Genomic DNA, 15,562 nt, shown 5'->3' with positions numbered 1-15,562 from the left:
TTTGCCTCATTTTGTAGTTTTAGTAATTTAGTATTTTTCAAACCCGCAATGTATAGCGTGCAAAACTCGGGTTAGTGCCCCGCCTACGATGCGGCATATTCTATCTATTAGTAGGTAAGAGGGAGTGCGTGACCTATGATATTTGTAGCGTAACCCGTAGTATAAAGGTATACAGCGATAGCCGGCGGCGACCGCAGGCTATACGATGTTGACAAGGATAAAGGTTGTTATGGCAAACATGCTAGATGTGGCATGCAAAATCACTACCAATATATTATATTACTAGCTGATGCCCACGACTGTGTCCGCGTGGAATTAGGTTTTTAAAAACCCCACAATATAAACACAGATAAATAGTAGCCTATTTCAGTCTCCAGGTCTTTAACTATATCCATGCAAAAAATCACGTCGATCCGTTGTTCCGTTAAGACGTGATTGAAGGACAAACCAACAAATCAAAAACCAAAAAACTTTCGCATTTATAATATGGGTACCTTCTACCTACTGATAATATAACTGAGTATATCGAATGACGTGCCCTGCAATTGCATATTAAATACATTAATCTGCCGCTCCGTTGCGGCGTCACTTGACGACACAGACACACCGGCAGACACAAACTATGGGACGCGTCTTAAGCCGCGGCTGATAGCTGCAACTGATAGGTGTGCACAGTCGTTTGGGAGATATCTCTCAGACATCCGCGGACACCCACGCACCGCGCACAAGGCTAGGGCAACGACGATGTCATGTCAGCGCTACCACGGACGATAGTCTTGCAAGGGTGCGTCGCGTCGGTGCGGACGTTCGCGACGTCTGATAGTTTGCGCAGTTCGATGTAATATGTATTATCCAGATACCTTATAAGGCGCGGCTCTTAGCGGCGTCCAATAATTTATTGCAGGCTTTAATTTTTATACGTCATTATTCTGTTATTTTATTTCTGTGTCAAAAAAGAAAACAATGTTAAAAGATAATATTTAATCATCACTTCCAGTAACTCTCTATGAGAACATGTACGCCTTCCCTCCTCCGAGGGCGATTTGTTCATTAAACCACCTTAAACCGCTGAGATCCTAGTGTTTACGTTCCATTCCCTCATTCCTCACCGGTGACCCCAATAGCCTCAATAGCGTTCGTTGCAGTTGGAAACTGAAGCCTAATAACATATCACTCACACTACCTACATATATTTTATGCAGTTGATGACTTCGTACGACATAATATATTAAGGCTTAGTTTCGAGATTTCGTTAATTATTATAATTTTTTAAAGGCTAATATCGACATAATATATTTAAATAAGATGGGATGAATGCGTTAAGGTACCTCGGGGATTTCAGACAACAACATATAAAATAAGTAAAGCCTGACAAGAAATATAAAAACTTGCTCTATTAAAAATGTTAACTGACGCCCAGTTTTGCATTTTTTAATAGTCTTGCATATGTAAATTAATGCTCTAGTTTTCCGCAAAATGGCGAAAGTTTATTTTTCAAAATACAAAAGTCAGTTTGAATTCGAATACGCAGAAATCGGTGCATTTATATTTAGCATCAAAGGCATACCTAACTAACACTTAACTTATTTAAATCGATTGGTTAATATTCAAATAAGAACGAAAATACGTTTGTATGGAGCGAGTGACGGAGAAACCGCCACGTTGAAAATGATTAAATAAACAATTAGTTTTTGCCAGCTAATTTGTGATCGTAAAAGTGGTACTAATTACAATGAACGTAAAATGTAAAAATGAGCATAAAGCTTCAACATGAAGTGTGAAATTAGAATAAAAGCTACTCCAGACTAATGAGCTCAATAAAATGTTGAACAAAAGCAAAGTATGAGCACGCTGAAACGGTCGAGTGCGCGACGCAAATCTTAGCTCTAAAGTCTAAAGCCTCACTCAGACGAACTGTTTGCACAGACTTTATAGGACTTTTTTTCAAATATCTTTACGGTTCTGGGTTCTAGACTTCTAGCCCTTAATGGATTAACCTTAGACCTCCACCCCGCTGCAATGGACGGATGACCTGAAGAAGGTGGCTGGACGCGGGTGGATGAGGAAGGGAAAGTATTTGGTGTCATGCCTAAAACGCCTATGTCCAGCCGTGGACGCACACAGGCTGGTGGAATAAAAAAAAGTAACATTACATACAAAAATCTGTTCGAAATTCGAATAGGTATACAGAAATCGGTGACCGAAAAAATCTGTGGTTTGCTTTAGCCCTTCACACAAAATTACAACTTTTTAATTGCCTTCAAGAAAACTAAGAGGGTTGCCACGCCACACGCTTATCTAAAATCTAAAGTTAACCTTAAAAAAATGAACAATAAAGTTTTAAATTGTTTGATTATACACTTGGCCATATTCCAAATTATGTACCTATTTGGACTTTGTAATTGAAGCAAAATTACTTGAATTCCAGTTTCAGCCGATATTTCATATAAAAGTTATTACTAAATGAATATATTATCAGATGCATTATATATAGCTATATGTTATATAGCTTTTGTCTTACTCGGTTGGACCACCCGGCGTGTAGTTACTTAGTTTTTTTTAAATTAAAAGAGTACCTTTTAGCCATCATGAGCCATCATGATAAACTTGGCTAATAGTTGGAGGAGAAAGGGGAATATTAGCCAACTAACCGGTAGGCTGGTGCTAGGAGTAGGTAGGACAATAGTGCAACGGGTGGAGTTTGAACCGGCGACCTTAAGGATTTTAGTCCGCTCCATTAACCGTTGAGCTATCGAGGCTCCAGCTTAAGTATTTGTAATGATAATGAATATATATTGCGGGCAGTGATAGCCTAGTGGTTCTTCTTCTTCTTCTTTCTTCTTTGGGGCTATACAGGTCCTTATTATCCCTGAATCACTGCGACCGTCTCCGATCTATTGTGTTAGCCTCCACTTCACGTTTCCTTGTCAAATCCAGTGGCCGCCAGATATAGCAGCACCTTCTTGACTGGAATTGAAGTAACATCCTCCGGATAAATGATGTGTCTCCCTAGGTGGACGCTACGTTTGTGCATCAGAGCAGGGCAGAAGCAGATAATGTGCATCGGAGTCTCGGGAGACTCGTGGCACAGCCTGCAGATGTCCGAGCCCTGGAGCTTAAGGTTATACATGTGCCTTTTCAGGCCACAGTGACCCGTTAAAGCTCGCACCAGGATGCACAGCCTAGTGGTTAGTCGGCCAACTAGTCGGGAGGGTCCGGGGTTTGAGTAACTGTATCGTTTTGGAGTAGGAGTATTTAGTAATGCATAGGAGTAACCTATGCATTACTAAATATCACTTGTTTTAATGATGAACAAAAAATCGTAAGGAAACCTGCATGCCTGAGAGTTCTCTATAGTGTTCTCAAAGGTGTGTGAAGTCTGCCAATCCGCACTTGGTCAGCGTGGTGGACTAGGCATGGCCAAGCCCTTTTCATTCGGAGAGGAGACCCATTCTCAGTAGTGGGCCGATGGTGGCTTAATGATGATGATGCTGATAGTATTGTTCTTGATGTCGAATAATTTTGGCGAATAATTCGACTATTCCAATAGTCGAATAATCACTAGGTAATCAACTATTGTCTGCCAATCCACACTTGGCCAGCGTGGTAGACTATGGCTAAAACCCCTCTGAGAGTTGACCTGTACTCTGTGGTGAGCCGGTGATGGGTTGATCATGATGATGATGATGATGAATCAATTATTCGCCATATACAACTATACAACTATAGATGGCCCCAACATAACAAAACAAACTATTCGTGACCTCTCTGGTAAGATGTCGTTAATTCATAAGAAAAATATTAAAATTGTATTTACTTCCTCAATTTCAGACCACCCGACTATACAAAAGGAGTATTCCAAACACTAGGTCTTAAGGAGTTTCACGAATACCTAATGCTTCCCCCAGATAAGAAAAACACCGACGAAGGGAAAAAGCTCCTGCAAGAAAGTATTGCGAACATGAAATTAGGGACCAGGAGGTACGCGAGACGCCAAAACAAGATGGTTAGGGGACGATTCTTGGAACACCCTTCCAGAGAGGTGGGTAATAAAATTGTATAATAATTCTATTATTGCCGTTTCTTTTGTTGAATTTGCATAGTCATGAAAATTAAGAGGTCTGGTAATTTTCTTTTAGTAGGAATTTACTTATTTACAAGTAGGTATGTAAAAAAACTTTGTAAGTATAGACCTATGAAATTTTAGGTACTTTACATTTATTTTGTTTACATTATTTTAAATTTAATAAAAATTACTTTATTTTTTTATTTTTGTTCATTAATTTTTCTTTAATGTTCTGTGCAAAAAACCTTTGAAATTAAATTTTAATTTTACCAGGAATTTTGTCTCAACTCTCAAGGTTCGAGCTCCGTATTTATAAATATCCTTAATGCTCTCATAAAATATTATATTTTTTAGTGTAATCATATAAATAATGTACACATTTTGTTGCAGAAAATGCCATTACTTATATTATTTACTAATATTATAAAGAGGAAAACTTTGTTTGTTTGTTTGTTTGTTTGTTTGTTTGTTTGTTTGTTTGTACTGAATAGGCTCAAAAACTACTGGACCGATTTTAAAAATTCTTTCACCATTCGAAAGCTACATTATCCACGAGTAACATAGGCTATATTTTATTTTGGAAAAAAATAGGGTTCCGTAAGATATTTGGGTTTTTCGGACACAAGGTGTAAAAAATCAACCAGAAAAGTTACTTATTTTGCGTACGCTGCCTAAACTATAAAAGATAGAACCATAAAATGTTCTAATTAATTGTAGATCTTATAAATATCTACAAAAAAGTCCGCGACACACTATACCCATCTATGTCGAGTGAGGCACAGCAACCATTTTTTTATTTAAAAATCTTGAATTTTTTTTGGACTACATTTAAACGCGTTTATTTTACTCATGCTATTAATCCTTATCAAAATAAATGATTTCATCACTAAGAACAGTTTATGGAGATAATATTTGGTCTTTGAATGATTAAAATTGGACGTTTGGTTTTGAAGTTATGGCGAAATTAAAATATTACGATTTCTGCTGCACGGCCCGAAAGAGGTAATGTCGTTAAGTTTGTTTGTAGGGGGTAATCTTTAGAACTACTGAACCGATTTTAAAAATTCTTTCACCAGCTGTAGAAAGCTACATTATTCCTGAGTGACATAGGCTATACGGGATCTTTAAAAACCTAAATCTACGCGGGCGAAGCCGCGGGGATCAGCTAGTTATTTATAAATGGTGTAATACGAATTCAAAGTATTTAATATTTACATTGGGGAAAAAAACCATATTTAACGCCATCTAGTGTCAAGTAGAAAAACAATAAACAAAACTTAGAGCGCTATCTATCGTTAAGTAGATTAAAGAAGTAGTACTTGAAATTTTCGATAGATGTCACTAATATTACCTTTTTCTTTTAGGTTCCAGCAATTTATGAACTGGACACAACAGATCTTTCCAAATGGGACGATGAAGTCAAAAATAAAGCTATCACCATCATAGATAACTTCATTAATGAAACTTCATGCCAATACGAGCCTTTAAAACAATGTATTTCTGAAGATAAAAGAGGTATTGATGGCCATTCATGCAACTATTGTGAGGTTTGTGAAAGGCTTATTATTGGAGATAAAGAATTCTCAATTCATCTGAACTCCCACAAACATATGCGTGTAATGAAGAAGAAAAAAAAGATGGCTATGCACTTGGAAAAACAGAAATTAGCAGCACAATCTGAAAATAGAGACTAGAATGTAGAATAGAGAAGAAGTGAATACCTACTAGTTTATGCATCCTGTACCAAATACTAATTAATAAGTTCAGTTGTTTAATTTTAGATGTTTTTCTTAGTTTTAATTATTTGTGTTGATGTTGATGACAAGATATTAAATGAAATAATAAATAAAAAGATAATTACAATAAACAAATAGTTTTAATAATCTACTAAACACCTATACATAAAATAATTAAACTTTTGCCTCTTCTAAATTAACATCAACTTTTTTCTTAGGAGCTCTATAATCATAGTTTTCAAGTTCAGGATACTTCTTGATTATTTCATTGAATGCTTCGCATAAGCGATTGAATTCTCCATTTGCAATTTGAAAGGGCCTTGTTACCGGGTCTATTTCCGCCATCTTATACATTCTGAGTGCCATTTCTTCTCTAACTTCTTCAGGGAATAAAGTCTGGCAGCCCCGGATGGAATACTTCTGTCGCATTGAAAATATCTGTCGGGCAACCTTTTCAACCATTTTAAAAGGTAGACTTATTATTGGCTGTTTTAAAGGGGTTAGTGTTACTACACCCACATCAACTTCTGGTTTAGGAAGAAAGGCATGGCCTGGTATATTGAACTTATACTTAACGTTACACCAATTCTGACACATGACAGATAGTCTGCATCTCTGTTTATCCATTATCCCAGCCGCCATCCTTTCCGCTACTTCTTTTTGAAAAGTTAATGTCATTCTTGTGCGGCCAAATGCCCATGCACCTTCCTTTTTAGAAATCATCTCAAGCCATCTTATCATCAAAATTGTTGACACGCTAAATGGTAAGTTGCCAATTAAATTGATGGGAGGTGGGGAATCAGTCCATTCTCGTTTAACATCTTCAGGGAAGAAGTGTGAAACATCAGTTTTGAGAATATCGCCCGTTATGATATCTACATCTACCCTTCCCCTGCAAGCATCTGCCAAAAGCTCTAATGTGGGTATGAAGCGAGTATCTTTCTCTATCAGAATAAGTTTCCGTGGCGCCTGCTGAATGATCGACCTTGTAATGCCTCCTGGACCCGGTCCCACTTCACAAACTACATTATTTTCTATATTCCCAGCGGCACGTACTATTTTATCGATTAATCGTGGTTCCATTAAAAAGTTCTGCGATAGTTCCCTAAGAGCGCGTAGTTTGTACAATCTGATAATATCTTTAATACTTGGTAAGGGAGGCAATCTAACTTGTAAAGCTCTAGCCGTGGCCATTATTGCTGCACCTTCACAGGCTCGTTGAAATCGTCGAGAAAGGTCTCCTGCTTCACGGCGAAGATTGAATACAAGTAAATACTGAATACACCACCGCCGATCGCGAAACCAGTGATTCTGTTTCTTCGGGAAATCTGTTGTAATTTCTGTACGCGTTCGCGATTTTTCTGCTCAATAATTTTCATATAATCGAGTTCTGCCTGCTTGAGCACGGGATCTTGTGCTCCAGTGCTAATTTTTGGCTTCAAATTAGTGTCTCCCATCACGAGAAAGGGAATATTTTTTAACCTCCAAGAAAATTCTCTGGCAAAATAACAATCATAGACTACAGAGTACGATGTTCTTCATGTTCTTGCCTGTAGTCTAGCCATAAGAAACACAGACCAATAACATATAGGAGCAATATTGGTAGCGCAATCGTTGCGCAACCAAAGAATGAATGATTGAACGAATGTTAAAAATTCAGTTAGTACTCTGGTCCTTGTCTTGTTGTCTAGGTTCTTGTCTATTGCATTTTTCATAGTAGGTAGGTACCATCTCTATGTACGTGCTATGTACCTATTGCCCAGTATTGCCATTGTAACGTCTCTGTAAAACGTAGGTAGTGATTATATTCTCTTTGTCTCTGATTGCCATACGTTTGCACAGTAGGGCGATTGCCTAAAACAATCAATTATTATTACAATGTCAATTATTCTGATTGGCTGAATTTGTGCGATTCTTGTTGCAACAATGCATTGTAGCCAATAGTGAGCGAGCGGCAACCAATCAGAGGTGATTGCGTTCGTGACATTGTAGCTTTCAATCTCCCGCAATCGCGCAGCAGGTTTGCACATACCTACATACTTTATAGGACTTTTTTCAAATGGTTTTATGGTTCTGGGTTCTAGGCTTCAATGGATGGCACAGACTAACCGTGAATAGAGGCCTGTTGGTGGATAGCAGATCGCGGAAAATACTCGACCATCGATGCTAAACACGTTTATTCCTAGCATAGATTAAGCATTATTGACTCCTAGTTATACACAGGGATACAAGATATAGGTACCTGCCTGTTTTTTTCAATTTGCCGCCATTTCGCACGTTCAGCTTTCACTATTAGACAACTTCCGATTTATCTCGATTTATGTCTTTTTTATTTTGATCATGATTTTTGAGTAATATTGCATATTTTAATTTTCAGTGGAATTAATTAATAACAATCATTAATAATATGACTTCCTGATCCCGAAACATGGCAAATTGCAGTCAAAGTATGGAGTATGGCAAAAGCCAACAACAAGAACAGCTGTTTGTGACGTTTGAGCTGGAACTTCGAAGCATGCGCATAGCTGTCCCTTTCTAAACAAATACTCTCTTTCTCGCACATGCATTTCGCAGCGCTCAACACTCCACAAAACTTGCAAGTTGCAAAAACCAATTCACAACCAATTTCAGTCGCGCGTTCGAAGCGATTGGTCGTTCGTAATCAGATTTCTGACCGCGGAACTTTGTGTTGTGTACAAAAATATAATGCCTTTTATATCAAAAGACTGGCGTTCTCCAGGCGAAGAGTGGGTTAAAACGCAAGAGGGATGGGAGAAGAAGAAAGTTTTGGAATGCACTGCGCAAAGGTGAGTTTTGATTGCAAAACAAAACTATCCTTATTCCTTTGTTCGTAAACCGTTCGACGCATCTAAGCACGAACTATTTGTCTACCTATTTCCCTATATACCTTACTTACCTTAACTAATATAATGTAATTTGTTTCTAGAAGACGCTCTAACGCTTGTTTTTTTTTTGTAAATGAAAAATCTGTGAATGTAGGTACATGCTTGTTTTTATTTTGTATTGCAGATATGCTGCTATCTCTAACTATAATAACTCCGATGATAATCAGCACAAGTGGTGAGTGTTTCCTAGGTATTACCTATTTCTAACAATACTTATAAGTGGTAGGTATGTAGATCAGCTGTTTCACTATTGTTGTGTGGTATTGATTTTCACGCAAGTGTGTGTGTGTGTGTGTGTGTGTGAGTCCTTCGCTCTGTAACATGAAACATCAGCTATAGATGAAGTAGAGACTGTTAAATACCTAATAGGTAAATGTTACCTAGGAATCTACTAGATTATAGAATTAGGTAGGTACCAAACCTACTAACTAATTATTATTATAATGCGTTCAAACTGTAAACTGAATTAAAATGACTGACTATTACGTATATTATACCTATATTATAATATACCTACCTATTATTATAAATGTGAAAGTGTGTTTGTCTGTCTGTCCTTTTCACGGCCTGTCCACGCTTTCGTCCCAATGACGAGTGTTTAATTTTCCGGGATAAAAGTATAATTAGGTTCTACCCATCCCGGATTTAAGAGTTCTCAGGGCATTTTAAAAAACCGAAATCCGTGCGCATCATCTACCTACCTCTATAAGTAGCTAGGTAGGTTAAATTTTTAAAGATTTTGGATATTGTAATAATTAAAAAAAGTCAGGTAGGTAGTGAAGGTATCTAACAATAGTTAAGAAGAAAAACTTCATGTGATCATGATATTGATGATCATCATGATCATCATTATCAACACAAACACGTTCACTGTTGCACATTCACATAGGTTTCTTGTAGGGACTTCCACGCATCATCGGTTTTTCAAACTATGTGCCCTGTCCATTGCCCCATAGGCCACAACCTATTGAGCTTTTCTTGTTTTTGACACAGACAGACAGGCAACAAAGTGATCCTATAAGGGTTCCGTTTTTCCTTTTGAGGTACGGAACCCTAAAAAGCTGATTGCCTACTTACAGTAAAACTCTTATCTATGTTTAAATATCTTGCAACAGGTGCTAAGCAGAACAGTCATTACGAAATAAAAACTTTACTTCATTATAAAATTTAACAAAAATATGAACACAATATTACCTACCTACTTACAGTTTACATAATTAAATTCACATAACCCCGTTATACATACCTACATTTTACTTATAAACATCGCAACGAGCAAAGGTGTGCTGACAAAAATAGATTATTATGTACCCAAAACCCGACAGCGAGAATTCGTTTCTGAAATATAGGTCACGTAAATGTACAAACTACAATCTCGATCGTTTGAGTCAATCCAGTCAAGCTTGGGGCAGACTGACGATAAAACGGGGAAAATAAATTGAAAGATTACTGAGCGACATTCGCCGTTGGAGTTTATTCAATAGGAAAATATTCGAGAATATTAATATAGGGTTCCCAAAAGACAAAAATTTTCAGGTTTCTATAGAATCAAACACATAGAACACACACATCAAACACATATAAGATCTATCTTCGTTCGTTATCTACTTAAACCGCCTGAGTGACTATCAAAAATCAAAGGGTCAACAACTCAACATGTTGGATTGATCTCCTTATTTTCCGGAAGTCTGTGATATATAAGGAACAATAATTGTTGTCTGTTTGGCGGACTATAGCGAATTAAGTAAGCTCATTGTTCCTTTTATAAAAAATATTATATTGAAAAAACCGACTTCCAAAACCACTACAAATAGTATGTATGTTTGATTTCTAGTTTTTTTATTATGCTCGCCCACATACATACACGTGTAGAAACGAAAAATATTGTTTTACTTTGTAGTGGTTTTGGAAGTCAGTATTTTATTTATTTTTTATTTTAAGCTTTTTAGTGTAAGTAGTCATTGCTCGGTACCTAAAATAACCTGATAATATTATATCTACTTACCTATAAAACTTGACTTAGTTTTAAATACATAACAATTAGGTACATGACGATTATGTTCTATTTCAGAGGAATCATCATTTATATTAAAAGCTTTCCTCTTTACATGTAGGTCTCTGGTCTCTACAATATTCTGTCTCCACTGAAGTAGATTCCATGTGCCATTTTTCAAGATAAAGCACTGGTTGCGAATAACTTGACATGGTTTGAGACGTGGTTGGACATAATATTCTGTTGATGTTCATTCATAATATGAGCTTATATATATTTATTGTACGTACCTATACCTTGAACTAAAAAAAAAACCATTTTAAACTATTAATAAATTAGCATTATAAAACTGTGGGACAATAACTTTTCTTTGTATGTATGCAAATACTTATTCGATACAAAAGTCACCTGATTAAAAAAGGCGCCAAAGTACATGATATTTATCCCACTAATAAATTATAACCCCATAAAAGGCAACATTAAAAATAACCGACAGTTCAATCGCCAAGAGAACCTTTGAGATAAAATATTAATTTCGGAAACCGGTGATTATTTTTATCGAAGGACCCTTTGCGCCATCAGAGGAAGAGGTGATTCAGATAAATTTGGAGCACGTCTTTATTTTTAACGTTGACTGAGATGTCCCTTTCGGTAGGGTCACCATGTTGCTGTAGTAATAACCAGGACTTTTACTCACACACTCACAGTACTGTTGTGACAGGAGTTCTTTTTACAAAACTTACAATTCTTCTAAAAAAATTGTTGGCTCTACTATTTTACTTAACACAAGAGAAAGAAAAACAATACAATCTGAAACAATGACAAAATCATGCGTAAAAAATGAGTTTTCACGCGCCATTTTAACTTTATGTGTCAAATGTCATGAAAAAAACGGTTTTAGTCCGTAACATACATTCCTATAATAATTTATAGGTACGATAAATATCATCGTTGAAATCATAAACATTTTTATTCCGAAGTCAGCACGCGATTTAACACAAACTGTATTAGATTAGGTAATAAAATTATTCAGTCGGAAGTGTGAAAAGGATGTTTATATGTATGTGTGTTAATCGTATGCGGTAACCTCATTTCTCTCTGGGTTCGACGAATAGAGTAGTTGCCGACTGAATCATGCTGACAGTCGAGAGAGTTCTTCTTCTTGAGTTATGGGTAGTGATCCAAAGCCCTTTATTTTAAGGTTCGGAGTTATTTTTAGAGCTCAGCTAACGGAAGATTCTAAAAAAGGGCCCAGTCGTAAAAAAGGCTCGAGCCCTTTTTTGGGCTGAGGCTTTATTTAAAGCTTGAAGACGTTGAGTCCTATTTTGGGCTCGAGTCTTAAATTAGAGTTAACCTTTTTTTCAGAAGAGTCTGTCTGTCTGTCCGTTCGTCCATCCGTCCGTCCGTCCGTCTGTCCGTCTGGGTCGGGTCGGGTCAGGTCTTGTCATGTCGTGTCGTCTGTCTTTTATTAGAGCTACAAGCCCCGAGAAAAAGGCTCTTGAATGAAAAAGGGCTCGGGGCTAATGAGCTTTTTAGTCTTTTAGCCTTCGAGCCTCATAGGCGTCTTAAAATTAGGGCTAAAAGGCTCGAGCCCTTTGGATCACTAGTTATGGGCGGCTGTGCACGGTGTGGAACCTGTATTACGTTGTTTTTTTTTTGTAGCAAGTATACTAAGTATACTCATCTATACATATATACGCGCCACGCGCTTGTCCCTACAACCATAATATTGTGTAATTTCGATTGTTTAATTTGCGTTGCGAAATGAGCTCTCAATTTAGATTTCAGAGGAAAAACAAACTTTGTTTGTTAATTCACTGCATAATTTGCTAATCGAAGTATGTATTTAGTACCTATAATATGCCCTTCTATATAATTTCAGTACGTAAATACTCAACTACATATTATCTATCTGTATATATTTGATTAAGTAGGTATGTAGCCATCTAATATGTCTTTCTTATTCCTCTGCTTACAATAGGTGAATCCCACTTCTGAACCTATTTTATTTCAACCGACTGCAAAAATTAAAAAACCGCCCATGTGCCAGTCAGACTCGCGCACCGAGGTTTCCGTACTACAGTCGTATTTTTCGTCATTTTGCACGATAAATCAAAAACTATTATGCATACAAATAAATAAAAATCTGTTTTAGAATGTACATGTAATATTCCTCCCTTTCATAATATTATGATACCCCTTATTGGTATAGTTAGCTTACTTTGAAAATTGAGAATAATAATTCTTAATTGAGAAGAATACTCCATACGCATGAAGTCCCATCAGTCATCCTCATCTAGTTACTTCTTTGAATAAACAAATCATTTATTACGGCATTAAAGTGACACATGACTGTATTACCGCATTTGTATTTGCCGCCTTTAGAAATGCCCTAATCAAGTTAATATTGCAGTTAGGTTATTATAAAAGGTCACACTCTCAATAAGGCTCTGCGCGTCGTGATTAATATTAAACTTCACTTCTGGTATGTTTATACATGTAAATAATGTTGGTAAACAAACCATTCCCGTATCCTGTATCAAATAAAATGGGCGCGACCAGAATGCCCGCTCAAAAGGTTAACTCAATTTAGACGATTGCATTCATATCTAGATAGCATTTGGAAAGGGCAAAGCGACCTTTCTATTTACACAGGATTACAATGGATGATCGAATTTATGTGTTATATTACTGGTTATATGTATTACATTACATATAATTATAATGTTTTTTGTACAATATTATAAAGGATGACCAGTAAAATGTCACGGTGTTAGGAGTTATAGAGGAGTTCAAATGTTATTATAATATAACCCCTAATTATTTACTTTTGGGTACGTTTTGGAGTTATAAATCGTTTTGAGTTTTTCAAAGATACGAATCTGTTTTTTTTAAATTAAGTAGGTAAGTACCAAATTTTTTGTTTAGACGGCTAGAATAAATTAGCACCAATATACTATTCTAATTAGCACTAATAGACTAATTCGAATATTGAATATATTTTAAGTAGGTAGGTACTTATATTTCACTATGACATTTTATATACATACAAAAATTGTGGCACTTGTAATCAAATGATTGTACTTACTTAATTCGCAAGCATTTTTAAATTTTTTGCATCAAAAATTTATAAAATGACAGGAAATGGGAAGGTGATTGAGTCAATTGAAGCGAACGCCCACGCGAAGCCGTTTCAATTTACGTCGATTAATTAGTGTTGGACGTAGTAATTACGAATAACAAAATTAAGTAATTTATATTATAAATAGAAATTACACATCAATTATTTCAGTAATTTATTGAACTAATAAGAATGCTTTCATAGAAACTAACCTTATTTGTTTCAAATTTTGCATAGTAAGTAACCCTTTTCAATGACTATCAAGAACCTCAAAAATGAAATACCCCAGTTTAGAATTTAAAATGGAAATCATTTTCAGCTGTCGGCGAGGCGAACTGAATTTATAAATGTGAAAAGGCGTATTCATTCCCGTACCGAGGTCAAACTCGAGGATTGATTTATTTCGTGAATGTGATGAAAATCTTTGGAAAGAAAAGGTTAACTTTACATGATTACTGCAATGTTCAACTGCATACTTCTTTTTTTTGTATTTTTGTTAAAATTTACTGAAATAAGGTTAGTTAGATTTTTTTTCTAAAACTTGCCACTTTAAAGCTGCCCATACACACAATGTGCCTACACACAGAAATAGAACTGTATTTTACATTTTAGCACTTTAGGTTCATCTAGGCTATCTGCCAAAACTGTATGAGATACGAAAACTTTGCAAGTATCCTATTTTGTAAAAAAACAAAACTGTCCACAATTTTTGTTTGCAACATTTTCGATTTTTCCAGCTATTTAGGAGTTATAGTTGAAAAATTAAAAAGAAGACTGCTCAGAGATCTGGCTTTTTAGACAGGGACGTGTTTTAACCATGTTTTTTATTTAAAAAAATATAAACATATTTCAACAAAAATGGTTTTTACAACCCTGTTTTTAGACCATTATTGTAGAAGTACTTGTGCAACCTTTCTCGTTGGTTTTATGTTATGAACTCAAAATGGTAGTTAAAGCTCGTTTACTAACAATGATTATGAAACAACTTTGTCTCAAGACTGTCCCATCGCGTGGAAACCCGAAACAAACATCAAATCCCGTTCTACCCTCCAAAATAATAATAATTATTGTTTAGCATTTGACGTCGATGTGTACAACTGCTCCAGTAAGCTAGTTTTATATAGGTCAGGGCCACAGAGATACGCCGCGCAGGGAACTGGATAACACCTCTGCGGCTCTGATAGAGAAATACAGCTTCCTAATTAGACGAGTGCGATAAAAAAATTAGTTTATAGGTAGTTTTTCTAAACATGGCTCTACCTTGCATGTGATATTTAAATTTAATTAAGTAAAATAATTATTATTAAACTAGATGATGACCGCGATTTGTCCCCGTGGATTTAGGGTTTTAAATCCCGTGGGAAATCCTTGATTTTCCGTGATAGTAAAGTAAAAAGTAGCCTATATCTCTTTCTCTAGCCAGGGTGCAATGCAAACTATATCTGTGCCAAATCCTCTTGGTTAAACCGATGGGCCGTGAAAAGGAAACAAACAAAGAGACAGACACACACTCGCATTTATAATATTAGTACGCATGTAACTATGGTGCTAAAATCTTTAACATGAATGCCGTAGATAAGCTAGGAATTAAAAATATTATTCGTAGTTTAAATTTCGTGAATCGGTAATTAGTTCGCGAAGTACTAGAGCGTGCTAGCAGCTAGCTGTAATCGACGCAACGGGCCGCAACATGTTGCATCGTACTTATGCGATGATGGCTCATCTCTTGACCCCAATCCA

At 36.2% G+C, this 15,562-nt stretch overlaps 4 protein-coding genes across 4 annotated transcripts in view; 2 read left to right on the top strand and 2 right to left on the bottom strand.

Annotated features, from left to right (window-relative positions):
• LOC117988425 (tRNA dimethylallyltransferase) overlaps positions 1-5,927 on the top strand; it is a 251,610-nt gene extending 245,683 nt beyond the window's left edge. The window contains exons 6-7 of the mRNA XM_034975564.2: positions 3,832-4,042; positions 5,431-5,927. Of these exons, the coding sequence (XP_034831455.1) occupies positions 3,832-4,042; positions 5,431-5,760 (541 nt within the window). The 3' untranslated portion in view covers positions 5,761-5,927. The remainder of the gene's footprint in view (positions 1-3,831; positions 4,043-5,430) is intronic.
• Positions 5,924-6,996, bottom strand: mtTFB1 (mitochondrial transcription factor B1). The gene has a single exon (XM_034975580.2). It carries the CDS (start codon positions 6,994-6,996, stop codon positions 5,977-5,979), a length of 1,020 nt encoding a protein of 339 aa, XP_034831471.1. The 3' UTR covers positions 5,924-5,976.
• Positions 6,996-7,302, bottom strand: Ccdc56 (Coiled-coil domain containing 56). Its single transcript, XM_034975588.2, has one exon. The coding sequence runs from the start codon at positions 7,257-7,259 to the stop codon at positions 6,996-6,998; it is 264 nt and encodes an 87-aa protein (XP_034831479.1). The 5' UTR covers positions 7,260-7,302.
• A 1,108-nt stretch (positions 7,303-8,410) lies between these two features.
• Positions 8,411-15,562, top strand: part of LOC117988430 (F-box only protein 32) — a 33,997-nt gene continuing 26,845 nt past the window's right edge. The window contains exons 1-2 of the mRNA XM_034975576.2: positions 8,411-8,609; positions 8,833-8,883. Coding sequence (XP_034831467.1) covers positions 8,509-8,609; positions 8,833-8,883 — 152 coding nt within the window. The 5' untranslated portion in view covers positions 8,411-8,508. The remainder of the gene's footprint in view (positions 8,610-8,832; positions 8,884-15,562) is intronic.

The sequence above is a fragment of the Maniola hyperantus genome, chromosome 14, assembly GCF_902806685.2.
Source record: "Maniola hyperantus chromosome 14, iAphHyp1.2, whole genome shotgun sequence".
Lineage (NCBI taxonomy): Eukaryota > Metazoa > Arthropoda > Insecta > Lepidoptera > Nymphalidae > Maniola > Maniola hyperantus.
This window is presented reverse-complemented; position numbering and strand designations above follow the sequence as displayed.